The 26,510-nt window shown below is 41.2% G+C and overlaps 4 protein-coding genes across 7 annotated transcripts in view; 3 read left to right on the plus strand and 1 right to left on the minus strand.

The window, feature by feature from the left end:
* CFAP210 (cilia and flagella associated protein 210) lies at window positions 1–6,860 on the minus strand. 2 transcript variants are annotated; one of them, XM_030278435.4, is made up of 9 exons: window positions 6,773–6,860; window positions 5,482–5,690; window positions 5,060–5,233; window positions 4,769–4,965; window positions 3,703–3,859; window positions 2,547–2,686; window positions 1,519–1,711; window positions 1,040–1,204; window positions 1–532 (listed from the first exon to the last, which is right to left on the minus strand). In XM_030278435.4, the coding sequence occupies exons 1-9, from the start codon at window positions 6,813–6,815 to the stop codon at window positions 323–325; spliced, it is 1,488 nt and encodes a 495-aa protein (XP_030134295.4). In that variant the 5' UTR covers window positions 6,816–6,860; the 3' UTR covers window positions 1–322. The 2 variants fall into 2 exon arrangements, with proteins under 2 accessions (XP_030134295.4, XP_030134294.4); XM_030278434.4 differs by lacking the exon at window positions 6,773–6,860 and adding an exon at window positions 6,273–6,366.
* On the plus strand, window positions 6,472–8,764 carry PHOSPHO2 (phosphatase, orphan 2). The gene is made up of 2 exons (XM_072932229.1): window positions 6,472–6,598; window positions 7,449–8,764. Exon 2 carries the CDS (start codon window positions 7,451–7,453, stop codon window positions 8,174–8,176), a length of 726 nt encoding a protein of 241 aa, XP_072788330.1. The 5' UTR covers window positions 6,472–6,598; window positions 7,449–7,450; the 3' UTR covers window positions 8,177–8,764.
* Window positions 6,472–26,510, plus strand: part of SSB (small RNA binding exonuclease protection factor La) — a 21,836-nt gene continuing 1,797 nt past the window's right edge. Inside the window, exons 1-9 of one of the 2 annotated variants that reach the window (XM_041717242.2) lie at window positions 6,472–6,598; window positions 22,729–22,803; window positions 24,245–24,348; window positions 24,516–24,690; window positions 24,842–24,949; window positions 25,040–25,140; window positions 25,376–25,447; window positions 25,531–25,573; window positions 26,182–26,322. In XM_041717242.2, coding sequence (XP_041573176.1) covers window positions 22,738–22,803; window positions 24,245–24,348; window positions 24,516–24,690; window positions 24,842–24,949; window positions 25,040–25,140; window positions 25,376–25,447; window positions 25,531–25,573; window positions 26,182–26,322 — 810 coding nt within the window. In that variant the 5' untranslated portion in view covers window positions 6,472–6,598; window positions 22,729–22,737. 2 annotated transcript variants of the gene reach the window in all.
* On the plus strand, window positions 8,905–19,397 carry KLHL23 (kelch like family member 23). Of its 2 annotated transcripts, none has more exons than XM_002198359.7 (3): window positions 8,905–14,083; window positions 15,667–15,819; window positions 16,326–19,397. In XM_002198359.7, exons 1-3 carry the CDS (start codon window positions 12,871–12,873, stop codon window positions 16,634–16,636), a joined length of 1,677 nt encoding a protein of 558 aa, XP_002198395.5. In that variant the 5' UTR covers window positions 8,905–12,870; the 3' UTR covers window positions 16,637–19,397. The 2 variants fall into 2 exon arrangements, with proteins under 2 accessions (XP_002198395.5, XP_072788328.1); XM_072932227.1 differs by having other exon boundaries at window positions 16,382–16,541.

The following is a 26,510-nucleotide window of genomic DNA, read 5'->3' on the forward strand; positions in this document are numbered from 1 at the left end:
TGTCTCAAGTTTAATAAACTAACTAATGAAATACAAGCTGGGGATGTTTGAATATAACCGGTCATATGGCAATCTTGTATTTTTTCAAATGGAAGTCCAGATTTATGGTATATATTTGATATAAATAATTTACAGTTGAACACTGCCTGTATGGTTGAAAAGCATATTTATGTAACTTGAAAATGCCTCTGCCTTTTCTTGGTGGACAGTTTAAACATTATTTTATGTTTTTGTTTTTTGAGCAGCAATACAGCTACAGCAACGTAACTGGGCCCCAACATAGAATTATATATTTGGAAAGTAGTATTTATTTCTTCTTCTCTCAGAAAAATGGCCCACATCCAAGTCTTCTTCCTTCTTCCCATGCTTTGAGAAGAGGATAAAGATGATGTGTCTTCTTGGATTCTGTTTCAATTATTTCCTTTGCATATTTCTGAAATTCTTGCTCTTTAGAAAGTGCAATAGCCTCTCTCTGAGCACTGTAGTCCAATTCTGCTTGCTTTTCCTGCTCTTTTCTTGCCTGCTTTTCAGCCTGATGAAGAAAAAGGAATAACAAAGCTTAGTATTTTCTTCTCAACATCACCATCCTGTAAAGCTGAGAGAGGGTAAAAGCTTACAAGAAGGTCTATGGCATCCTTAGCTGACACATGGCACTTAGCATCCCTCTCCACTTCTCTGCCCTGCCTTATCTACCCAGAAAGGGTACATTAAATAGCTGAGTGAACATCAGCATTAGCTGCTGCTCTCTGGTGACCTGCCCAGAAGATACAAGAGCACGGCAGTGCATGGTTGAAAAAATGTCTTAATGGCACAGGACAGGATGTGATCTGTCCTTGCAAACCAGCCTTGACAATGCTCTGAGAATGCTGGTCTCCAGCACCAGCATATGCCAAAAACATATGATTAAAAACAACCCATGAAACAATAAAATCCAAACAAAACAGCAAACTTCCTCTCTTTCTCTCAGCAGGAACTAGTGTATTGGTTTAGCTGCAAGCTTCCTTCTGAAGGGATTGACAAGGTACAGCTTTCTATTTACCATTTGCTGGAGCTGAATTTTCTGTACTTCTCTGTTTGCCTCATGCCGTCCATGTTTTTTGTTATTTTCCATTTCCAGGTGGATGCGGTCTTTTTCCATTAACACATCCCGTTCTTTTTCAGCCTCTTCTTTCTCCTGTCTCTCCTTTTCCTCTTTCAACTTCATCTGTAGTTTACAAAGCACACAAAAGTTAACCAAGGAGCTGGCCTGCTTAGCTGGAAGTTGGATCTCTCTGCAGAAGCAGCCCTGAATCAGTGCCCCAATAAGCACGGTCGCTGTGGCTGGCCAGTGTCCAAGCCCAGGGTTTCAGCAGCCCTGGCAGAGGCACACCCAACACAGAAGGGGGAAAGGGAGAGGGGACTCCAGGAAAGGCATCAGCAGACTTGCTGAAGCCTGCTGATGATGGCACCAGAGTCACCGGCTGTGGTCTGGGCCAGGCTCCTCTGCTGGAGTAAGCAGAAGTAGCCCAAGTTTCTTACCACAGTGGCTCTGTGTTCAGCAATAGATTCAATGGCAGCCTTTTGTTTTGCTTCTCTCTCTTTGCGTTTTTTTTCTTCTTCAGCTTCTCTTCTTGCCGCATCTCTAGCCAGTCGATGATCTTCCTTCTTTAGTGCCTCACCCATTTGTTCCGCTAATCGAGTACTGATTTTGTCCCGTTGTTCCTGTACTTGTCTGCAGAAGAACATGAGCTTCCATAACATACGAGGGCAACACACCTGGGTCTGCCTGAAGTTACGAAACTCAGCAATTCTGCTTCTAGAGTTCTCTCCTCTTGACCACACAGACTGGCCCACCCACCTAACTCATTATCTCCTTCTGTTCCTCCTGTTTGGTTTATTTTTATATTATCTGATTTAGCAAATAAATGTTCCCAGTGTTCCTGTAGCACTAGTTTCTGCAGCAATAATGAGCTGGATCACTCAGTAACGATTCCAGCAAGCATCTTGCCATCAGGAGGGGAATGTTGGAAGTATTGGCCAGAAGCAGGAAGGGAAGAAAACTCTTACATTGACTCAGTGGTATCATCATGTAGTACCTGCAATGTTAAAATGATAAAATACTTTCCCCTTTATAAGAACACAATGTGGTTAATTAATGTATGTGCCTTGTTGAGAAGTCATATAATTTTTCTTGAGCTGACTCAGAGAAATACAGGTTATACTCAATATTTTCATCAAGGATCTTAATTGTCTTTAATTGTTGAGGAGGTGGAGATCTGGTAGGTCATATGGAAAATCTCCCTTCAAAATACACTGGTGCAAAGCTTAGCACTTTCGTAAGCCTCTGTACTTTGAAAAGTGGAGAGACTGCTCCCTCACACTTAGTAAGGAGCCTGTGAAAAAAATTCCTTTTTCTCCTGAATCCTCTGCTCTCCCTTTCAGTAGAATTTTGAATAACGTTTTAGAATAACTGTAGATTGTGTTGTATCATTAGTCTAAATGATCTGAAAACAACTACAGTATCATTTTTAGATAATTTACAATTTATACCCTAGCATTGTACCTACCTACGCATTTCAGCTTCTTTCTTTTTCCTCATCTGGGCAATAATTTCCTTTGCTTTAAAATGAGCTTTGATCCGATCATCTTCTTCCATTCGGTTTTGTTCCTCTATTGCTTTGATTATTTTCTGGTCATTTACATACTCCTGTATGGGCAAAATGGTCCTGATGTTTAGATCATCATCTAAACATCCAGATGATGTTTAGAATATCTGGACCTGCGGTAGCAGCCCACAGGAATCACTCCCTCTTCCCCCTCCTCAAGTTTCTTTTAAAAACATAAGAGAGAAAAGGGATCCTCAGGAAAGGAGAGAGAAGACAAAAAAGGGATACTTCCACGTACTTCTGCCTCTCTATTCAAACATGCATCAAGAGGAGACAGTAGATGTGAGGGTGAGGAAAAGGAATTGAGCATCAAACAGCTGCTTCTCTGGTGCATTGCACAAACAAATTCCTGTGCGATGCAGAGAGCATTGTCCCATGCTCACACACACACACAGGCGAGGGGGATGGTCCAGCCACCACCCACATGTAGATCATTCTGCTCCTGACCCCACCTCATCCAAAACTACCCCGTCTAAGAGCTTCATCCAAAACACAGCGGAAAAACACAGGGTTTTTATGTAAAAAAACAACTGTCTTTTGCATTCTGGCCAGAACTGCTCTGAGGCACTTCTTGTTTGTACCTTAGTAGGATGCCTTTAAAGATGAAATGAGGTGGCAGCAAGTCTTGACTAAATTCCTAAACCTCTCCAATCATAAATATCAAGTCAAAAAGATACATTCAGTCTCTCTCTATTCCCTCTTTTGAACAAAGAAAAATGGGCTTAAAACACCAGGAATGTGAAACTTAAATCCAGTTCTCAAGTCAAGGAGATATTCCTTGATGTTTTCCGTCAAATCTTTAACCATAGACCACTCAAAGGATTAAATGCCAACATCCCTTCGGATAACAGAAGGGAGGGGCCTCCAAGAGGTCTTTCTCAAAAGCACAGAGGAAACAGATGGCCCGCAATTGGCAGGGTAGGCATTTGATCCCAGGCTACTAAAGCTATCAGCAAAGACCCTGTTACCCACAATCCTGTTTATTTGTGGGCCAAGTCCAACCATCACAGCCAAGGTGAAATATGCATTTTGAACTCTCTGCTTTCCTGCTACTTACATGATACAGCTTCCGGCGTTCAAGTTTTTCCTTGTGTTCCTTTTCTTTTTGTCTCTGAATTTCTAGTTGGTACAGTTGAATTGATCTCTGTAGTTCTTCCTCTTCTCTTTTTTTTTCCTGTTTGGCCAGATCTGCCTGATGCTCATGCTCCTTTATTCTGAATCAGAAAGAGGTGAATAAATTGTCTAGGAACTACATGAAGTAATGAACTGCATAACCATAGATACCTTGCACTGAAGAATGTGATACTTTGAGTTGAAGGTAGGTAGAATATCAGAGGTGAATGACAGCATGATTGTTTGTAATGGTAACTCTGGTCAGAAATGAGCTGCGTGGTATGCTCACAGTTTGTAGTCTTGTGGTGATAAGTTTTAGTTGGATGACTCATTAGCACCACTGCTTTGGTAATGCTCTGGCCTATATCTGCAGCATTCTTGGAGAACAAGATTTCCCCAATATGACCCACCATACCTGTGTTTCTTCTGGGCATGCAGGCAGCAGCTCAAACTGATAATGTTCTATACCAAGTTCTGCAAGAATCTATGTTTTGCACCTGGAATATGTAAGACCAGATTTGAACCCTTCCTCTGCCTTGGGAAATTTGATTCTTTCTATGAGACCATCAGGGCCAGTCCTATAAATACCACTGGAGACCCCTCCATAAGATTTATGGAAAATCTGAGAGAAGGAATAGAAGTGACAGTAATGCCTTCTCTTGTTGTGCAGTCTGGAAGCTCATTATGGGTAAATGGAAAATCTAATTTCACCTTTTCCTTGTCTGGAATAAAAACTGAGTAAAGTACACTTAAATTTCATTAACAACATTTGAACAGTGATTTGACTAAAACCTGCTGATGCTTTCCAGAGGCAATTTTGCATACAGACTGCTAGCAACTAAAAATGCATATAGCTTTTCCCTTTTGGGCAAGATCTTCTGTGATCTTCTTTTAAAAGAATGGCATTTGTGAGACAAATTATTAGCAAGTTCTGTAAAAATCTCATGGAGTGTATTTTGAGAAGAGTTTAAATAAATAATGAAGTAGGGTTGCTTTTAATTACTACTTACTGTTGTAACTGATCTTTGCATAGTGCCTGTCGATTCATATAATGCTGATGTGCTTTTTCTTGCTCACTGAGAATGTATTCTTTAAATTGACGTTGCTCTTCTTCATAGTCCCTCTTTTTGTTATCAGCTAATCTTGACTTAAGAAATTCAACTTGAGCATCTCTTTCTTTTAGGACCTTAGTAAGTAGAAGTGCACTCTGCAAGAGAACATTTAAAGTCATTTTCATGTTCAGAAGTCTTTAGAGACATTCAGTACATGTTCAATGTAAAAAATATAAGCTGTCAACAAACATGGAACTGTCTCATTCTGTCATCCTGATTAGATAGGTAGGCTTTTGCACGATCAATAGCCTCTTTCCGTTTTGCTGCTTGGAACTTTGCTTCTTCCAAATCAATTAACTTTCTTTCTTCCTCTTCCTTTTCTTCACGTAGTTTTTTGGCTTGAAGTTTCTGTTGTATCAGGTTCTATAGTGCAGACAAAATTAGAAATCACACTTAAATTTTGGATTGGTTTTTTACTTTGCATTTCAGCTTTAAGTAAAAAATAAATGTTTATGCTAGATGTTAAATGTATTTAAATGGCATTTAGCTGAAAGAACTATTCAAAAGAAAATGTTGAACAAAGGAAGTATAGCTAGAAATGTTACAATTCTATATATCTTTTGTATATTTGTATATACAAAAGCACTACCCTGGTTTTCAAATGTACTTACCAGGGCCGCACTGCGCGGGTCTTCACCAGCAGCTTTGGACTCCAAGTGCACTTCATCCTGTTCTTTCTTCTCATTGATGTGTGCTGCTTCTCTAGTGCTGCCCTGAATCCTTTCCCATTCTGCTTTTGGCAATATAATCACCTGATGAAGATCTGTTTCATTTGGAAGGAAATACTCACCTAGAACATCCTTTTCTTTCCAGTGATGTGCTGTGCAGAGGGAAGATAAAATGCAAAGGTTACTTGATACCAGAAAATTCAATAATCAAACATGTATCAGGATTTGAATGCTGGAATGGTAACAATACTAGGTTATTCTTAGTATTACTTAGTCCCTCATCCCCGAACCCCAGAGCTAAGACAGGGTATCTGTATCTGTAGTCTACCTATGACCAGCGCGTGTACTTGGATGGGCACTGACTGACTGGACTGTTTGTAGTGCCCTTGCCTGTTTGTATGTATGTGTGGGTTTGGCTTGTAGTAACACACTTCCCATGCTTCTTAGAACAGCAGGGAGCAGAGACCTCCCTAAATGAAAAGGAGAATATTGATAAAGCCATTCTGCTGGCTGGATGAGGCAGCAGTTTGGACACAGACTGTGCCTTACTACCATGTCCTGCACATACTCATCATATTTACTGAAATAGTTCTGCTGTAGAACAGTTTTTGATTTGTTAGCAAGACTAGGATTTCTTTGTTACATTAGGCTCCCATACATATGTGCAGGCATAAATGCAGCTTTTCTAGTCTAGATGTCTAGGTTTTGTGAAATGCACTTTCAAGTGTCACCACCATTTTTGAAGGGAGTGGCACTCTGTACAGAGTGGTATTCTGCAGAAATTGTGTGATTTGCAGCAGACTGACAGGCCATGTCTGAAAGGTAAGGAGGCTTTCTATTAGAGTGACACCGGTGCCAAAGTCTGTTCTCCAGATGCCGTTGCTGACCGGTTTCCCGACAGGGATCAAACCTGATCCTGTCCCTCTGTCCTAGGTGAAGACAGCCTCCGCAGAAGTAAAGGCGCACTGATGCGGCCGCGCCCTGCAGGCAGGAGTCTGGCAAGCCCCTCGTTCTTCCCCAGCTGCTGTCCCGGGAGGTTCCCGGACCTGCGCTGCGTCAGGTCAGTTCTCTCCACTCAGTTCCAAGGGAGACACAGCCCCTCTTGCCGTCTGCTGCTGGGGGAGCTTTGGGGAGAGTCAGGCTGAGCACCCCACAGCCTCCCGGAGCCCTACGGCCGCGGGCTCGGCACTGCCCTCCCGCCGGGTCCCGCTGCCCGCGGGGCAGCCGCACTCACGGGCGCCGCGCCGCCGCCGCCGCCCCGCCGCTGCCGCCGCCATCTTCGCGGGCCGCGCGGCCGTTGCCGGGCGACCGGCGGCGCGCGGTCACGTGAGGGCGCGCGCGGGCGGGCGGTGCCGCCCCGTCCCCTCACGGGCGGCGCCCACAGCGCGGCCGGTCCGGCCCGGGGCGGCGGGTCAGCTCCGCAAAGCGCTGCGTTTCGTGTCCTGGCTGCTCGGATTGTCTGCGGCCTCGTTCAACGCTCCTGCTCCATCTGTTCGAACGGGCGGTGAACGTTTCCTTTCGAAACACCTATTGAGGCGTTTTGCCAGGAGAATCCCGGTTTGGTTGCATTGGCAAGTGCTGATGGAGAAATTAGTATCTGCTCAAACTGATGGGGTGTGAATATGGAAGATTGGTGCTGTGTTAGGAAGTATTAGTAAACATGAGTTAGATACTGTCACAGTTACTATTTTAAACAGAAGTTGGACACTGAAGTTTGGCATTTACAAATTGCGTTTTTAGCTACAGCATACCTTTCCCATCTTGGTAATGGCCATAAGTAGTTTATTTTGTTCCAATATTTTCCTCCAGAATTTTTCTCTTCTGAGCACAAGGTCAGGGTAAGAACATAGTACTTCTGCTTATATAAATAATTTTCTTTTTTTTTTGTTTTGGAAACTGTTTTCTCACAGCTATGAAATTTCTGTTGGTTTTTGATTTTGACCATACAATCATAGATGAAAATAGTGACACCTGGATTGTGAAATGTGCTCCTGAAAGAAAACTTCCTAATGGATTAAGAAACTCTTACCAACCAGGACATTGGACAGAATATATGGGCAGAGTCTTTGTCTACTTGGGAGACAATGGTGTCAAAGAAGAAGAGATGAAAAGAACTATGACAACAATTCCTTTCACTGCAGGAATGATAGATCTTCTGGGATTTATTGGCGAGAACAAGGAGTTGTTTGATTGTATAATTGTTTCAGATTCTAATACAGTATTTATTGACTGGATTTTGAAAGCTGCTGACTTCCATAAAGTGTTTGATGAAGTGTTTACAAACCCTGCCGCATTCAGCAGTACTGGCTATCTTACTGTACAGCATTTCCATGCTCACCATTGTGCAAAGTGCCCTAAAAACCTTTGCAAAAGGAAAGTTTTAAAAGAATTTCTAGATAAACAGTTGGAGCGAGGAGTGAGTTATACACAAATTATATATATAGGTGATGGCGAGAATGACTTATGTCCAGTAATGTTTTTGAAGAAGAATGATATTGCTATGCCCAGGCAGGGCTATACCTTGGAGAAAAGGATTTCTCAACTGGCCCAAAGTCTCAGTCCTGTACAGTGTTCTGTTCTGGTTTGGTCATCTGCAACTGACATTATGTCTTACCTGAAACTACTTATAAAGGAATGATTCAAATGATAAAAGGAAACTGATGCAGTTACATTTTAACTTACTGGGAGAGAAAAACTGCATGTGTATAAAAGCTCAAAATTGTAAAATTGGGCTATTATCTGAAGTTATGGGGGTTTTAACCACAACATAAAACTGTTTATGTTCAATCCTGGTGATAATGGGAAAGCTCAGTAAAAAGGCCATCTAACACAGTACAGATTCCAACGTAAGTGGTGAAGGAATGTTGGGACAGGACTTGTCATTAGTTTTTGGCTACTCCCTCCCCTCCAACCCTTTACAAGTATATCACTAATACATACTTGCAATCCCACACACTTAGGGGAAGGAGTAGGATTCCTGTTCAAAATAATGAAATCCTTTACTTAGAAAACATTAGCTGCCAGGAGCATGGTTCTAGAGCTGTTGGCCTTCATATTTCTTTGATCTGATGGCAAATTATTTGCTTGTAATCTTATTTAATATGAAGATGCATTTATATTTTCAATCTACTAATTATTTCACCGAACAAAATTAGTTCTTAATATTTTGTATTGTCTTGTATTTTAAAGACAATAAAAGTTGCTGTTACTGAAAAATGCAACACAACTAATTTGTGTCATGTATTCTGCTGGCCTGTATTTCATCAAGCCTGGAGAGAGTAGACACAAGTGTAGGTGTCAGCCTTTGGCTGGTCATACCCTTTCTCTTCTGGAAAGCTGCAAGGATGTTGCTTTTTTGTTTAAAAGAAAAGTCTCACTCCCATTCTGACTACTGCCCCGCCAGCGTGCTGCTGCCACCCTGTACAGAGCTGACACTGGTTTGATCTTCCATGCTGGCAGCTCTGATTCAGCCAGATGCCTTTTTTCCTCCTTGGTTTCTGCTGCAGTGCACAGACTCACAGAATGGTACATACATATACACGTATACACTGATTTTACCTATTCATTCTCATTTTTATCTACAGCACAATCTCTTACAGTCTGGAAGGAAGCATCTATGTCCATTTTAACTTCTAAACAGATGGTTCTAAGTAGTTCTAAAGAATTGCTTGTGACCATGCAGTCTTTCCTCTGGCAGTGAGGTGAGCCCCAAGTGTTGGACTGTACATATAAAGGTATTAAAAGTAAGTCTCATTAAAGTTAAATAATGTGTTTTCATGCCAAATGTTTTTATTCTTATATCTCAGAAAAGGTTCAAAATGCTGATGTAGTCTGCTGTTAAACTGAGGTCATATTTAGCTTAAGTGCTTTAATAACTGAGAGATTAGGCCAAATTTCATAGTACCTCAGTTGCAGATGTCTGAGGAGCAGCTCAGCAGCCTGCAATTGCCATATCGGTCTTCCTTTGTTTTCTGTGCAAGGTTATTCTTATTTTCTTATTGACATTTCATACTATCACTACCTTCTTTTTCCTTAATTGAAGATTTTTGAGTGGTCTTGCCTGTTTTCAGGCTGCTGGTTTACATAAATTTCCCTTGTGCACTTCTTTCCTTGCCTCACCTATTTTACTGTATTGTAGAGGGTTGCTTTGAACAGTGTGTTGCCTGAGGTGTCCAAAGCAACATACTTCAGTTCTCAGGAGCCTGGCTTTAGTGATGGATGTTTTGTAGGTGTCTGAGATGTTCATATTTGGGATCTTAGCCTAATGTTTTACTCAAAGGCATAAAGACATTGAAGGACTGGTGGGTCTCAGGCTGTGGCAGGTTTAAGTTGTCTGGTTTACAGGTCATACAGAAGAATGGTAATGGCTGTTGCATAGGGCAATTTCATATATTACTTTGAGTTTGAAGTTGTTGCCTTCATTTGACCCCAGATGGCAGCTAAGTAGAGCAGCTTGTGCACTCCAATCCCCCACTGAGTGGGGAGGAGAATTGGGGAAAAAATTAATCCTATGATTTGAGATAAGAACAATTTAATAATTGAAACAAAATAAAATATAGTAGTACTAAGTTACTATAATTGTAATGAAAAGGGAGAGAGAAAGGAATGAAGTGCAGGAGAAACAAGTGATGTAGAATACACTGCTCAGTGGGCTGGATGCCCAGCCCACGCCCGAGCAGTGCTGGGCCCCTCCCGGCCGACTCCCCCAGTTTCTGTGCTGAGTGTGCCCTCCCATGCTGTGGGATATCCCCTTGGCCTGTCCGGCTCAGCTGTCCTGGCCATGCTCCCCCCAGCTCCTTGTGCAGCTTCTCACTGACAGAGCATGGGAAAATGAAAAGTCCTTGACTATGGGTAAGCACCACTTAGCAACAACCATAACAACAGTGTGTTGTCAACATGATTCCCATAGTAAATCCAAAACAGCACTAACAGCCACTTAGAAGGAAATTAACTCTATTCCAGCCAAAACCAGGACAGTTGTATGTTTCCTTAATTCTAGATGTGCTTCTGAATGTTCCAGATTTTGTGCTGGTCTCTTCTGTGTTTTTCAGAAGTTATGAATTAGCTTGCTTTCAGTTTGTCCACAGATCTTGTTTACTGCTTGCTTAAAAACAAACAGTAAATAGTATATTAGTGATTACTCAGCTTTTTCTTCCACTTACACTATCTATCGTTGTCTTAGCCTTAAGGGTCCAACCTTGTAATTTGCTGTGAGAATAAAATATTAGTGAGAAATTGTCCTTCATGCTTACAAAAGGGTTTTTCTGTGGTTTTGCTTAAAGTACTGAAGCAGGAGTTGAGAGTAGATTAAGCCGAGTACTTGAAATATGAGCAGTTATGTTCTAATCACTTCAGGTAGGGGGTAGAGCTGATATTTGCCAAACAAAGTGCATGTTGGAGACAGAAGAAATTTTTCAATTCCAGTAGGCAGACCATTAAGCTATTAATCAGGTCTTGTTTGGGTTTTTTTTTCCCACTTAATAAAAGTGAGGACTTTTTTGAAACACTACAATTACCAAAATTTTCCACGTTTGGTTACAATGGAGGGGAGATGAGTATCTCTAAAGAGTGAAGCTGGTTGAAGCTGGTAGCCCTACCAAAAGAAAGGGAAAAGCTCCTTGAAGGGGGATGCATGTTCAGTACTAAGTGTTGCTGACCTCCTGATTTGCTCTCTGGGAGGGAAATGAATTAGGTAAAAATGTTATGGGAAAAAAAAATGTATAATGAAAGTGATATATGTATGGGAAATGTTCTCTATGGTAGCAGGTGTGCTGTCATATGCCACAGCTATGCAAGTACTTAGCCTTAGTTTTGTGTTCTAGTGCAATAGCCAAGACTTCAAAGAAGTTCCTGCTTGTCCATAGGAAGCTGATGAAATGGAAAATGCAACCAAAACAAAGCTGTTGGCATGGGGATGTGTAAAGACTTAAGGCTGCACAAGAGAATTTTCTGGATAAAAAAATGGAGTAATGTAGCTGAGGGACAGGCCCATGTCAGACAACAGAGCTGTTGTGATTCCTGGGTTACAGTACAAAACTCCAATTCTCTGGGCTAACAATGCATCCAGAGGGGTTGAAAAAAAAGAAGGCATAGATGTGTATAGGTGTGGGGAAATTTTAGTTTTGTTGGGGGTTTTTGTCTGTTTGGATAATTTTATTTTTGTCTCATGTTACTGTGTAAAGGCCAAGGGACAGTTTGAATCCCGGTGAAGGGTTAGCATGAGAGGAAGGATGGCAGAGGGTTAAGACCATATACACTTTTCTGTTTGGATTTCCTTAGTTCATACTTCTGCTGGGCTTTGTGGCAGAAATACCACCAGTAATTAAAAGAAAAATACAATGCTTTTTCATCTGTGTTATATGGGAAATATCAAACTTTCTCCTTTTAGGTATTGCTGGCAATTAGCTAATGATACTATTCACCTCCTTTTGGTTGAAGAAATTACTAGCAGTTCTTTCAATCTAGGAAAGCTTTGGCAGGCAGGGAGAGCTTGGCTGCTGAATGCAAAGAATCCAAGCTGCGCTGCCGATGAAGGAGAGCCCACAGCTGCTTGAACCCAGACGATGGTGTGTTTCAAATAAAGAAAATGTGTTGCTAGCAGAAAAAAATTTGACTTCTTCAATTGTGAATCACATTTTCAGGAGTTTTAAAAGCCAATATAGCCTTCTTCCTGGAAAATTTACTTATAGTTGAAATCTACTTGTGGGCATCATTTGTAACTGTCCTTTGCACCCTGCCAGATTCAGGAGTTTGGGGAGAGCTGTGGCTTCTCCTTTCGACTCCTGCTCTCCAGTAATGGGGGAGCCCTTGGAGCTTGCTGCTCTTCCCAGTATCGCTCCTCCAAGCGCCCTGGGAGCGCGGGGCGGCCCTGCGAGAAGCGGCTTCAGGTCGCTGACGGCGGCGGCCGAGGCCCCTCGCTTTGTTGTGTGGCTGAGTGACACCGAGCTGGTGACGCTCCCCAGGCATCTGCTCCTGTCCCTAACACGGCCGGGCCTTCTGTCACCACCGCAGACAGCCTTTAACCCCTGTCCCGGGTGGGGAGCGCCCGGACGGCGGCGGCGGCGCTTCGGGCCGGACCTTTGCGAGGCGAGCGGGCGCGGGGCCGGGCTGGGCGCCGGGGCCCGCCGGCCTGGCGGAGGGGTGCGCGGGGGGGCGGCCGGGGCACCAAAATAGGAGCTGTCGCTGCGGCCCCGCTGCTCCGTCCGGCAGCGGCTCTTCCAAAGACGGTCAGGGAGCCCCCGTAAGCGCCGTGCCGGGCGGATCCGCAGCCGGAGGGTGGCCGGGCTGCGCGGAGCGGCGCGGACAAAGCGGCGGGAGCTGCGGGGCGCGGCGATGGCCGCGGCCGGGCAGGAGGAGTACGCGTACCTCTACAAGGACCCCGCGCACCCCGCCGGCTTCTTGGAGGCGTTCCGGGACTTTTACCTGGACGGGCTGTTCACCGACATCACCCTGCAGTGCGCTTCGGGGGTCATCTTCCACTGCCACAGAGCTGCCCTGGCAGCCTGCAGCAGTTATTTTAAAGCCATGTTCACAACCGATATGAAAGAAAAATCCAAAAACCAGATCAGCCTTCCCGAGCTCAGCCATGCAGTACTGGAAGCTCTCGTGAATTACGCATACACATCACAGATCCAGATAACAAAAAGAAATGTTCAAAGCCTACTCCAGGCTGCAGACCTGCTCCAGTTCGTGTCAGTAAAGAAAGCCTGTGAGCAGTTTCTGGTAAGACACTTAGATACTGACAACTGCATTGGGATGCACTCCTTTGCTGAATATCATGATTGCTCGGAGCTGGAGAAAGAGTCCAGAAGGATATTGTTATGGCAGTTTGAAGAAGTATGGAAGCAGGAAGAGTTTCTGGACATTGGCAAGGAGAAGCTCTCTTATATTCTCTCCAGGGAGAATCTCAATGTTCAGAAAGAAGAGGCAGCCATTGAAGCTGTCATTAAGTGGGTGGCACACAACGTGGAAGGAAGAATTGAAGACATCTGTGAAGTGCTGAGCTGCATCAAATTAGACTTAGATATTGTGTATTTGAGATCAGCTTTAAGCCTGCAAAAAAAATGCCGACTCAATGACAGTAAGATAAGGTCACTCATATATAATGCCCTGAACCTCAATCCCAAAGGTCTTTCCAGAAGATCCACAGCAGCCATGTATGTAATTGGAGGCTATTATTGGCATCCCTTATCTGAAGTTCACGTTTGGGATCCTTTAACCGACGCGTGGGTCCAGGGAACAGAGATGCCAGATCACACCAGAGAGAGCTATGGGGTCACTAGTTTGGGACCAGACATATATGTGACAGGAGGTTACAGAACAGAGAGTATTGAAGCTCTTGACACTGTGTGGATATATAACAGCGAGAGAGATGAATGGACAGAAGGCAGCCCCATGCTCGACGCCAGGTATTACCACTGCGCTGTTTCCTTAAGTGGCTGCATTTATGCATTGGGAGGGTACCGAAAGGGAGCTCCAGTCCAAGAAGCTGAGTTTTATGATCCTTTAATACAGAAATGGCTTCCCATTGCAAACATGATCAAAGGTAGGTAAACTTTTGTATGATGTTTGCCTCCAATGTAAATTCTTTTGTATTGTTCATTTCTAAGTGCCATGGAAACACTTAGGATTTGATCCAAATTCTAGAGAAGTCCATGGGAATCTCCTGTTAATGTTAGTGGGCTTTGGTTCAGGTCTTCACTAGCCAAATGACCATAACCATTCAAATGCTATGCTGGGCTGTGCCATAGAACAGCGGGTAGAAAAGTAAGTGGTATTCTCAGTTAAATTTTGCCTTCTTTCATGAGTAACATTTCTGTTTAAAATAGAAAGAAATGAGAAAACGACCCATAAGAGGTAGTTTGGATGGATAAGAGTCCATTCAGTACACAATCAAAGAGCAAGCTCCAATAAAGGGAGTGTATTACTTTTATATATGATTTTCCATGCAGTCATTTATAAAGGTGTCATAATTTAAAACTTCTTGCATGGAGTTTCCTCCTATTTCTGTGTATCATCTGTTCAAGATCCTTCATTTAATCTCTAGTGTGAGAATAATGAAAAGCACTAATACCTGTTTCTAGCAGCCAAAGTAGTGATCTGCTAAAAAGGTATGATTCACAGCCTAACCAAAGGGTATTGACTCTGAGATGAGCTCAGCTGGTCAGAGCCTGGTGCTAAATAATGCCCAGGTTGCAGGTTTTATCTCTGTATTTGCCATTCACTTAAGATTGGAATTGACGATCTTTTTGGGTCCATTCCAACTCAGACTATTCTGTGATTATTTTGTAACAATACTACAGTTATACATTGTATCATACATCTTTATAAATGAATGCAAATATTTATAGTTAGTTATAAAAATTTACTGTAAGTTAATGCAACATAATATTTTTCTATGTACAAGAGATTTTTTGGATGTATATGTAAAAGAAAAAAAGCAGGCTCTTACAACTTTCTCCATTGTTTGTATGCTTTCCTCAGACATTGCTACTACTTTTTATTTCCTTCAAAATTAGAAATGCTATGCTAATCCTATGAGTTACATATTCTATGCAGTTGTTTTGCCCATTTTTCATGAGTAGGAAACTACTTAGGTGCTCAGACCCCCCCATTGCTTTATTTCATTTTGTTGTCCTAGAAGACAGAGTTAAAATAGCTCCATTCTGTCTGGGTCCTTGTTTATACAATAGCTTAATTAGAAATATTATGAGAATGACTAAAAGTATCAGAAAAGATACCCCAAGACACTGAACAACCTCAACTCCCATTGTCTTTGCTCTTGCCATCTAAGTGATTTTTAACAGCTCTAATTTAGTGAAACAGTGAAACTAATTGCCTATTCCAAAATCAGTGAGACAATGTGACTTTACTTACTGCCTAAAATTCTGTGAACTATTGGGTGGCTATATTATGTGCAATATACATTAGTTACTGCAGTTTTATTTAGTCATTCTTGACTTATGCTGGTCTCTTGATAAATCTATTTTATTCACATTCAGTTAAATACTTGCAAGCATATAACATTAATAAATATTAATAAATAATTTGAAATGGAGTTATGGATGGAAGAGACCATGGTTATTGCGTGCAGACTGAATGCATTTTTGACTTTCACACTGTGAACAGGAGTTGGAAATGCCACTGCCTGTGTCCTGCATGAAGTCATCTATGTCGCTGGAGGTCACTATGGGTACAGGGGAAGCTGCACCTACGATAAAATCCAGAGATACCATTCAGGTAGCAATGAGTGGAGTATAGTCACCACAAGTCCACATCCAGGTAAATAATTTCTCTAACGAACACAGAGCTTGATTTAATTACTTGTACCTGGGAGTCCTTAAGACCAGTTAGGGGTTTTTGGCATATTCCTAATTAAAAAAATAAATGCCTTTAAGGCAGCAAGGGCTGTTTCCAAACTCAGAAAATGAAAAGGAAGACCTTCTTCAAGCATCTGTTCTATAGCAATCACTATATAAATACTGAATTAAGGAATGTCCGCATTCCATTAAATAATATAACTTTCTGTAAAATCTATTCATTGACATTTGGCAAAAATTATTTATATTAATTTTAAATGGGTTTTCTCTATGTTCTACATCTGGTAACAGTAAGTTTTTAAAGCAATTTTCACTGAGTACTGGTGCTGTAGTGTAACAGAAAATCCTGAGGTGTCTTCTAAGTTCAATGAGGATATTCTGCTCAGTGGTGTCTAATGTTTGTCATGTACTTGCAGTTTAAGTTAATGTTATTGTGCTGAGTTGTACCATATTCCTTTCTTTCTGAAGAATATGGATTGTGTTCAATTACATTACAAAACAAGATCTATTTTGTGGGTGGACAGACCACGATCACTGACTGCTATGACCCAGAGCAAAATGAGTGGAAGCAGATGGCTCACATGATGGAGAGAAGGATGGAGTGTGGCACGGTGGTTATGAATGGATGCATCTATGTAACAGGAGGATATTCCTATTCAAAAGGAACATACCTGCAGAGCATTGAGAAATACGACCCTGAACTGAACAAATGGGAAGCAGTAGGTAATCTTCCCAGTGCTATGCGGTCACATGGCTGTGTCTGTGTGTATAATGTGTAAGCATTTCATTTACATCTTGCTGTTACAGAAAGCAGCAGATGCAGTATTCAAAACAGTACTGATTACCTCATGAGGGGTTGTCTAATACAATCACTTAGTGCACGTTTTTAATAACTAGATATAATTTGTTCTCACTTTTAACAACTCAGAAACATAAATGTGGTAACAAGATTTCCATATATTTTTCAGTCCAATCATTCTTTGTAATGGAAGTTCTCAAACTGCTCTCTTATAATACTTTGTACAGCAGCATAGGAACTACTGTGAAAAATTTTATTTGTTTTTGTTAATCACTGGATGAAACTATGACTTGGTGCTAAGATGAGAAAAGCCAAACAAAATACAGTTCTAAGGACTACTGACCTTAAGATGAAATCTTTGTATTCTGAAGGTAGCTGTAGAAATGGATCATTGACACAAGCTATGTGTATGTTATATGCAGAGCAATATCACTGGGATAACTAGGTTATCAGATTCAGAAATGGGCATTTACAGGATGCCTCTAACTCTACCTTCAAGTGCCAGAGCAAAGAAGAGCTTAGGCTAGGAATGAGGGAAGAAATGTTGGTAGTAGCCCCAGAGCACAGGCCAAAAGCATGCACTAGTTTTCCAGAAGGAGAAGTAAAAGGGCATTTCTCTCTGCCATTCTCACACTCTCTTTGACATTGCCAACGACAAATTAAAAAATATTCTGCAAGGTTTTGCAATGGGATCTTTGGCTGATGCACAGGTATTTGTAGTTTGGGTGTTTTTGTGGGGGGAGGGCTGTTCAGAGAAAAGCCTTAATGTGTTAACTCTTTTTTAATATCAATTCAAGATGTGTGCCTTTGTGGAATGGAAGGAGGAAATGAGAGAGACTGGAAAATTAACATCCGCCTGAGCTTCAAACTTCTCTATTTTGTTTACTACCATTTTATCTTTTTTAAACTGTATCTTGAGCAAAGGTAACAACTAAAGAAACTTGTCAAAGTGTGTTATGCATGAAGAAAAACATGATCTATGGGATTGATTTATTTATTATTTCTCTCAAAACTTAATATGAGATTTTCAAATTCTGTGTAGAAAGTGGATTTTTGTAAAGTGATTTACAGACAACAGATCACACTCTGTGGCCTGACAGTGGTGATCCAAATGAAGAAATGCTTTGGGGAACAGAGAAGGCTCTTTTAGCACTGATCCCCTAGTCCAGTTTATAAAATGAATGCAGAAACAGCTGTTGGACATTGGTGTGAGAGGCAAGGATAACACGGGGCTGCCATAGGGTGTGGTGGGAATTTCCCACACCAGCACTGCTATCTAAAAAGAAATGTAGGTTTTATTGGATTTTTCACAGGACTTTTCCAAGCAATAAGCTCCGAGTTTATAATATTTCTTTTGCTTGATCATAAGCATGTTCAGCTTTTTTAAAAATTCTTTCACATTTTTATGCTATTTCTGACTAGCATTTGACTGCTGGTAGCAGGTGGCACTCAGCTCTGGCTTTGATGTGAAGTTCTGTGGTGTATATGTACAGCTCTTTTTCTGATATTTTCATGTGTTGCCTCACTATGTCAGAAGCTTGTGTGTGTGTTCAGTGTTTTGCTTTGTTACCCATCTCACTGAGAACTATTTGGGGATCCAATGTAACTTGTTTAAAGGCTCTAAAGAGGGGTGGAGAATTGAACTCCGAGGCTGTTTAAAATATGTGGGCCAAGCAGATGAGCAAGAGATAAAATGAATTTGTTTTTCCTGGAAATCTCTACAGATGACAATTGCTCAAGCATGAGTGGAGATTGAAAGGATAACATCACGTGAACATGAAGGTGATCTTTGTATTGAATGAAACCACATTGAACTCAACGTGTTTATGTAATTTTTCAGTGCAAATTATATACCTGTGAAGCTTCATGTTTGTTGAAAACAGCTGCTTGTAGCTGGCCTTGAGGTTCATTCTGGCCTGTATCCTGTCACCAACAGTCATGAGTCAGTGAAAGGATCTAACAAGGTGAGGACTAACAAAACCAAACCTTTCAGTGTCCCCTTGCCAACTGCTTGCAAACTAGGTGCTTGATGTTGGTGCAAGACAGTGCTGTTCCAGGGCTGGAGCACAGGCACAGGAAGCTGGACTCTGCTTTGTGTCCCTGGGCAACCTGCAGGCAAGCAAATGCTGCTTTTTTGGCCTCACTGTTAAGTGCAAAGTGGAAAAAAAGCCTTCACTTTATTTACATAAATAAAAGTCAAAGAAATTACTGCTTAGTACTTCAGTTGAATCCTAATTTCTCAGAGATTTTCAATGCATTAGAATAAATGGAGAGAAGTTCAGACTAATGATTAAATTTCAATTGGTGCTATTTTTCAGAATAACCTACCATGCCCTTTAAAATTAACTTATGTATCACATCTCAAAGTGTGTTGCAATCAGGTCTTGGGCACAGGCAGGAAAATTAACTCAGCAAGAGGAATAGGATTCTGACCTCTGGTCAGCAGCCTACGAGGAATCTCTTAGCCATCTGTGTAATATGTTTTTAAAAATGGTAGACTGTAAACACTAAATTATTGTGGTATTGGACCTGTACTATGGTTAACTCTGTTTTACTGTTTCACCTATAAACAAGAAAATTAAGTAATGTGGAACTCGAATCAATTGTAAAGTCAATACTATTGCTTAAACTTTTCTGTGATTCCCGTGTTTGTAGCACTATAGATGTCCACAGTACATCTGCAGTGTTTAAGTGAACGTTTACAATACTTAATAAATGTGAATTTACCGCCACTGTACAAACTGCAGTTGTTATTTTCATTCCCAGTGCCCAGAGCCGCGAGCAGGAAGGGCGAGCGGGATCCCCGCGCGCGGCCCTCACGAGCGCGCGCGCTCCCGGCGCGGGGCGGGGCCGCGCTCTGGCCCCTCCCCGGAAGTGGCGCGTGCGTGAGGGGCGGGCGGGCCGCGGGGGCTGCTGGGCTGCGCGGCGCGGACTCGCGGTCTCTGGGGCGCGGAGCGGGGCCGAGCGCGCAGGTTCGTACGGAGCCGCTCCCGGGGGCGCCGCTGCTCGGGCGCGCCCCGCCGGGTCCGGCCCTGGCCCTGTCGGGGAGCGCGGGCACAGCTTGCGGCGGAGCGCGGCGGCGGGGCCGGGAGGGAGGCAGGGAGGGTTCCCGGAGCAGGCAGCACGTGCCGTGTGTGCCCCGGCGGAGGCGCGGAGCGGGCCCGGCCGTGCCGCCGCCGCGATCTCTTCCCGCGGGCTCGGTGCGCGCTGCGGGGCTCGGGCTCGGCCGGGGAAGCGGCGCCGCTCCCGCCGCGGGGAGCCGGGCCCGGCCCGGGGGCAGCGCCGCCGCTCCGGCCGGCAGAGCTGTCCGCTGGGCGGGAGGCTGGGCCACGGCGCCCGAGGCTGCCCGAAGAGCGGCGTGTGGCCGCTGCAGCCTTGCAGAAGTGCCAGCAGCCAACTGATGGTCGCCCGGCACAGTTCAGGGCCGACATTTCAATTACTTAAAGAATTTTAAGAATTTTTTTCTTACATTGCACTGACTATACTCAAAAAAAAAAATATCTGTTAAAGTAAACGTCTATGAAAATGCGTGGCTCTAATTAAACCTTACCCTTAAATAAAAACCAGGCTGAAACCTCTTATACAGAGGTTCCTGAAGGAGGCATAATATGAATAAGAGATCCATGTTACCTGATCGGGAAAGCTTTTCACTCTATTACAGTAATAATAGAATAATCAGCCTGCAACTAAACTTTGTTTAGAGCTTGAAATTAAATGTCTGGTAAGAGGAAAATCTACGTGAGAGTTCTTTTGGGATGATCTAGCTAATACAATGTAGGATCTACTTTTTCTAGTTATGGGTTGACTGTAATTGTGTATCATTTAAACCTAATGACTACTGGCTTTATTTTAACTTGTTTTTTTGTTTCATGTGGTACTGATACAGAGTTTCAGTGTATGGAAGGAACAAGTCAGTATAGTTTATTAAGAAAGCCCTTAAAATAAAATCTTTTGTAGAATTTTGCATGCAGTTCTAACTGTGATTGCTGTTCATTTGAGCTTTTTATCAGTCTTCACTGCTGCACAGTGACTGAAAACCATTGATCTGGAAGCTGTGCCAAATGACTGAGCTAAAGAGTCTGAAGTGAGCATGTGCAAAGGCTAGAATTTCTCTTAAATTAGAAGGCTGCTTCTGCTTTTGTTCTAAATAGGTTAAAGCTCAATCACTGAACTGAATTCCATGCATGGCAAGTTTGAGTCTTTCTTAGTCTTCCCTATTAAGACTACTAAGTTTGCTGCAGCAGAAAGGATGCTTTTTAGAAAAACTTTTCCATGTGTAAGACTTATGCTAAAGAACTTGTCTAAAGTCTTATCCTGGATCATGCTTTTTGATATTAACCTTGACAACACTCCTAAAGAAGTAGACTTTGGTTTTTTCTCTTCTAAACAGTGAAGCTGAGCCTTATGTGGAAATTGAGTTTTTGGTTTTGAGTATTTTGGTGCCTGGGCTGAGGCAGATTTGGGACAGCAGTCAGAGACTGCTCTATAGGCTGCTGTTAAATTAGATCAAATTGGGTATAATGTAAAACAGAACACTGATTTCTCTCACAAGTAGGGTGTGAAGACAGTACCAGCACCTGAATGGTGGTGAAGCATTAGTCTCTTGTAGCCAGGGTGGCTGGCTCATGTGGGACATCTCTGAAGTAACTGCAACTCTAGCTTGGGTGCTCTGGCCTGGGTTTTGTAAAGTGCTTTTTGGATAAACGGATCACAGCATAGCTGGCAACTAAAGCTTGCTGAAATCATGCTTTAAAGAGTGTTGCATTGTTAGGTACAGGTGCAAGCACAGCACCTTTCAAGGCTGCAATTGCTGAAGAATTGAATGTGGCTTTGAGATCAGGAAGAGGAGGAAATGGGAATACTGCAGACTGCAGTAGGCTGAACAGTTATTGGGGAATTAAACTACTAAAATAAGAAGATGAGGCTGCCAATGGGGCATTCTGATGAAGAACATAATTTCCTGTTACAAGAGCACCTGGGGGAGTTTTCCCTACTTCTGTGTTGCCAGTCATCTAGATGCTCTGAAAGATGTTACTGCCCTACAAGTAGCACAATGTGTATGGTCAAATCTCCCAGTAAGCCATTCAAGACATGAATGCAAAATCTTTGCCAGCAGCCTTTGTGATCACAGATCTATGAACTGGGGTAACACAACCAAGAAACCTCTTTATCTTCTGTAGCTGGATTTAAAAAATGCGTTAGTGCTCCAAGGGAGAAAAGAAATCTCTGCTTCATAGTTCAAAACTGAATTCAAACTAATTTCTGACAGCTTCATAAAGCTACTTTTTTTTTCTCAAGGATTAATCTTCACACTCTGTCCTTAAGAGCTACTAGATAGAAAATGTTTGATCCCAGTTAATGTTCTGGCCAGTAGCTGCTTTAGTAGTGACTGTATCTGATGTACTGGGATTATACACTTGCTGCCAGTTAAGTAAAGTTACTTCCAAATTAAAATGTCTTATGTTACAAAGATACTTGATTCAGTATTCAAGCAGAACTACAGTGAAGACACATTTGTAAAGGAGAGAACGAGTCATCTTTAGGATATGTCAGTAAATGCAAATATTTTCATTCCATCCTCCAGTAAGTTCTGTAAACTTTCCAAAGATTAAACAGGAGACAGAAACTTCAGAAACATTTTCTCACTATATCTATGTAGGAATTGAACATTTTTGTTATTGATTGTTTTGCCTAGTGATGAGAGGTTGTATTTGACTTAAAAAACAAATGTTGTTTTTCTAAACTGAGGATCTATGTCTAGAAAAAGATAAATAACAAACAAGTCTGAGAAGTGCCAGCATTTCCTAAATTTTATCTTGACTGTTGAATGCCAAATACTGCACTAACAACCAAAGTAAGGGGATTTTTTCCCCCCAGTTGTTTCATAGTTTCCCCTTGGAGTTCTGCAGTCCTGTTAATAGTTGCTTCACAAACATAAATGTATGGCTAGTTAACTTGGCTGTTACCTTATTTAGATGAGGCTGCAGTGAAATGCAATGCTACATGAATGTAAGTCTGTAGAAAGTACTATTCAAAACTTAGTGCTTTTGCTCTGTGTTCTCTTCAAAACAGCTGGTGAAAATGGCTGAAAATGGAAATGGTGAAAACATGTCTATCTTGGAAAGCAAAATCTGTCAGCAAATTGAGGTGAGTTCAGTTTATAGTTTGGGATGTGGACTGAGGTATCTTGGCGTTCATTGGCAGGGGCTTGGCTAACTGGAAGTCAACTTTATTGGAAGTTAATTCAGCTCTTGAAAAAAATGTCACAAGTCTGTAACACATATTTAAAACTTTACGATAGTCATAATTGTAGTTTAAATTGGAAGCTATACTTGTCTAGAGTTGCTTGTAAGAACACCATTTCATAACAGAAATAGTTTAATTTGCTAGCGTTTTAGGTGCTATAGCAAGTGAATCATTAAACAATTTACTACCATGTTTGCTGGGGTTATTCTACCCGTGCAGATAGGAGGAGAAGAGTGCATTTTAATTCTATGTGCCTTAATTTTTGTGGCAAAAAAATCCTCCTCCTCGGGAATCTCTGCTGGTCAAAGTATTAGTACATTGCATAACTTGCTACTATGATTTACTGCTTTGTAATTTATTGCTACAAATTCCAACTAAACTTATATGCCTACTTTGGATTGATTGTCTCTCTAGAGGCTTGGAGGGTTACCCTACAACAAAAATCTTGAGTCCATTGCTTTAAATGGCATGTAGAACAAAACCACCTTCCTGAAGGACAAAACTGTAGCTGCATGTGAATGTCCATTACCATATGGAGCCATTATTTATATATGATAAACAAACAAAATGTGGAGATTCCTCAACCTCTATATTTTGTTGGTTTGTTATATATTAATAGTTGACAAAACTAGACTTTTGGTAATGTGAGTTTGAGATGTACTAGAGGAAGAGGTATTGTTGTAAAACCTGCACTGATTTTTCAAAGCACCACAATATTGGTGAAAATATTACAACTTACCTTATGGTTCCAAGTATTTGACCTTTGCTAGATGACTGCTAGTCAGGTAAAGAATCTTGATTCACTTATCTGTCTGAACTGAATTGTCTTCCCATGCCAGACAAGAAATTTCAGTCTGTGCGTATGATTTTTCAGTGTGCAAATACAATATTCTTGCATATATACTCCTTAAATAAGGAGTACAACCTGGATCTGCTGGTGACAAAATGGAGTTTTGGCTCTGCAGAAATTGATCAGGGTGATGAATGCTTATCATGTTAACAGAATAAGCTTTGCTCCTTTCCTAAACAAAATTGCAATCTATATTTGCCTCATCAATTCCATTGGATGAAGCACTGTTTAGGTATGGGGTTGGTTTGTTTGGGTTTTTGTGGGATTTGTTTTTGGTGTTTTTTACAGCTTACACATTGCAGCTAACTTTTTACAAAGTATCACATCAAAGCAGGAAGTAATAATTTCAGAATTCCCAATTGTTCAGATTTATTAATTAATTTTGTTATGTCTCGGTCTACTGCAGTAAGCTGTTTGATGAAAGTGAGCGTATAAGACTGAAAATTTAAAGACTCATCCATCTTTCCTCCCCTTCCTCTTTCCTTTTTGCAGTACTATTTTGGCAATCACAATCTACCAAGAGACAAGTTTCTAAAGGAACAGATCAAACTAGATGATGGCTGGGTACCTTTAGAAGTAATGATCAAATTCAACAGGTAAAGCAAAATACAACTAATATGGATAAAAGAGTAACTTTCAGCTACCTATCTCTAATTGGGGCCAAGTGTTCCTGATGTGCATTTACATTCCCCATCTCTTTTTTAACATCTGGCTTCAGTTTTGCCTGTGTATTTGTAATAACTTCTGTCTGCTTACTCAATAGGTTAAGTCGCCTTTCAAAAGATTTTGGTGTTATTGTAGAAGCACTGAGAAAATCCAAGACTGGTTTAATGGAAATAAATGAAGACAAAACTAAGATCAGAAGATCTCCAAATAAACCCCTTCCTGAATTAAATGACCAGTATAAGGCTGCAATTAAAAACAGATCTGTATATGTTGTAAGTAAATTTTTCTTTACTTTGTGCTGTCCTGCATGACTTTAACTGATAACCATTTGAGAGCAAAGCTTGAATTAACTTGTACTACAGAGGTTATAATTTTTAAGAGTCACTTTGTGGCATAAAATTGAAGCACATTGCTGTCTTGCAGAAAGGCTTTCCACTAGATGCTACTCTTGATGATATCAAAGAATGGCTTGAGGATAAAGGTCCAGTTGAAAATATTCAAATGAGGAGAACATTGCAGAGAACATTTAAGGTAATGACGAGCATTTAGACCAGGGACAGGGAGCCTTCCTGGACAACATTCTGTTCAATTACTCTAACAATATCTCTTATCATTTAACAGGGTTCAATATTTGCAGTTTTTGATAGTGTTGAATCTGCTAAGAAGTTCACAGAAATACCAAATCAAAAATACAAAGACACAGAGCTGATAGTACTTTTCAAGTAAGTCCTCTTAACTGATAAATGAACTAACAGTAATCAGGGTGGATTTACACAAGAACCTGGCTTGACCTCTGAAGTGAGTTTTTCATGCTGTTGTACATTGATAGATTCACCTTTCGGAGACTGAGACTTAGCATCTCAACTTGGAAAAATAATTTCAACTGTTTCACATCTACTGCTGTCTTACAAAATTATTATAACAAAATATTTTAAATTTACTTACATTCTATTGAAGGGAGGAGTATTGTACAAAGAAGAATGAAGAAAGGAAACAAAACAAAGTAGAAGCAAAAGCAAGAGCTAAACAGTAAGTCATTGCCAATCAAAGTCTGTGTCTTGCTTGCCTGACCATGCTTGAACTGACTCATAACTAATTTAACTTTTTTGCAGGGAAAAAGAAGAAAAGCAGAAACAAGCAGCAGATGCTGAAATGGTATGGGTTTCTTATATCACCTACATTTTATAAAGCTAACATGGAATAGTCTGTTTGAAATGCTGTAATATAGAGCACTTTCTAGAAAGTCACTTCAGCATTTCTAACTAACTTAAAGTAAGACTGTTTTGTCATGGTGTTTTAATATTATTTTCAATAGACTCATTTTGTTTAAAGGCTCATGTCCTGAATTTATGTTATTAGGCATGTTTGCCTGTTCAGAGTGTTACTGGATACATCATTGAGATAATGGTTCTTCTATGGTATTTAAAGGATCCATTAAGGATTTCATCAATATTATATAAATTTTCCAACTATCAGCCTTCAGAAGGCTGTTTTGTAAAATTTAAAGAGTGTAATTAATATGGGAAGGGAGTCCTAAGTTCCATGTAAGTGTATCACAGTAAGCAAAGAAAACTCCAAGGAGGGGACCCACACTGTACAAGACTTGGACATCAGCAGAACTAGGTTATGTAGGAAAAATGCTTGAATTACTGTAACTTCAACTGCTTATTTATTGCTGTCATGCTTAATAGGATTGAGGGGGGAATATGAATATTCAAACTTGACTCTTCAATGATAATGTGGAGGTTTTTAATTTAATTTAGAAATCTCTGGAAGAAAAGACAGGATGTCTTTTGAAGTTTTCTGGTGATCTAGATGACCAAACGTGCAGAGAAGACCTCCATGCTGTGTTTTCTGGTCACGGAGAAATCAAGTGGATACACTTTGTTAGAGGTGCAAAGGAGGTCAGTAATCTTAGAAAAGAACTTAAGATCTCTGTGTTGAAGTTTGAAAAAGAATGATTAAATGTTTTGTATGTTATCAAGTCAGTTATTGTTTTGTGAAATTGCAGAATATTTAGAGACTTAAATTTTAAATTTAAGTTCTTTCAGAAGAAGAAAGGTTCCAGCCTTGTTAGTGGACAAGGTCAAAA

The sequence above is a fragment of the Taeniopygia guttata genome, chromosome 7 (genome assembly GCF_048771995.1).
Source record: "Taeniopygia guttata chromosome 7, bTaeGut7.mat, whole genome shotgun sequence".
NCBI classification, from domain to species: domain Eukaryota; kingdom Metazoa; phylum Chordata; class Aves; order Passeriformes; family Estrildidae; genus Taeniopygia; species Taeniopygia guttata.

Bases quoted from the DNA above. Each gene is read 5' to 3' on its own strand.
- KLHL23 (XM_002198359.7), top strand. From the start codon at position 12,871: ATGGCCGCGGCCGGGCAGGAGGAGTACGCGTACCTCTACAAGGACCCC. The intron at 14,084-15,666 runs GTAGGTAAACTT...CACTGTGAACAG, and splicing joins CATTGCAAACATGATCAAAG to GAGTTGGAAATGCCACTGCC. The intron at 15,820-16,325 runs GTAAATAATTTC...TTCTTTCTGAAG, and splicing joins CACCACAAGTCCACATCCAG to AATATGGATTGTGTTCAATT.
- PHOSPHO2 (XM_072932229.1), top strand. From the start codon at position 7,451: ATGAAATTTCTGTTGGTTTTTGATTTTGACCATACAATCATAGATGAA.
- CFAP210 (XM_030278434.4), bottom strand. From the start codon at position 6,351: ATGGCCTGTCAGTCTGCTGCAAATCACACAATTTCTGCAGAATACCAC. The intron at 3,860-4,768 runs GTAAGTAGTAAT...TTTCTGATTCAG, and splicing joins TGCAAAGATCAGTTACAACA to AATAAAGGAGCATGAGCATC. The intron at 1,205-1,518 runs GTAAGAAACTTG...TGTAAACTACAG, and splicing joins CTGAACACAGAGCCACTGTG to ATGAAGTTGAAAGAGGAAAA.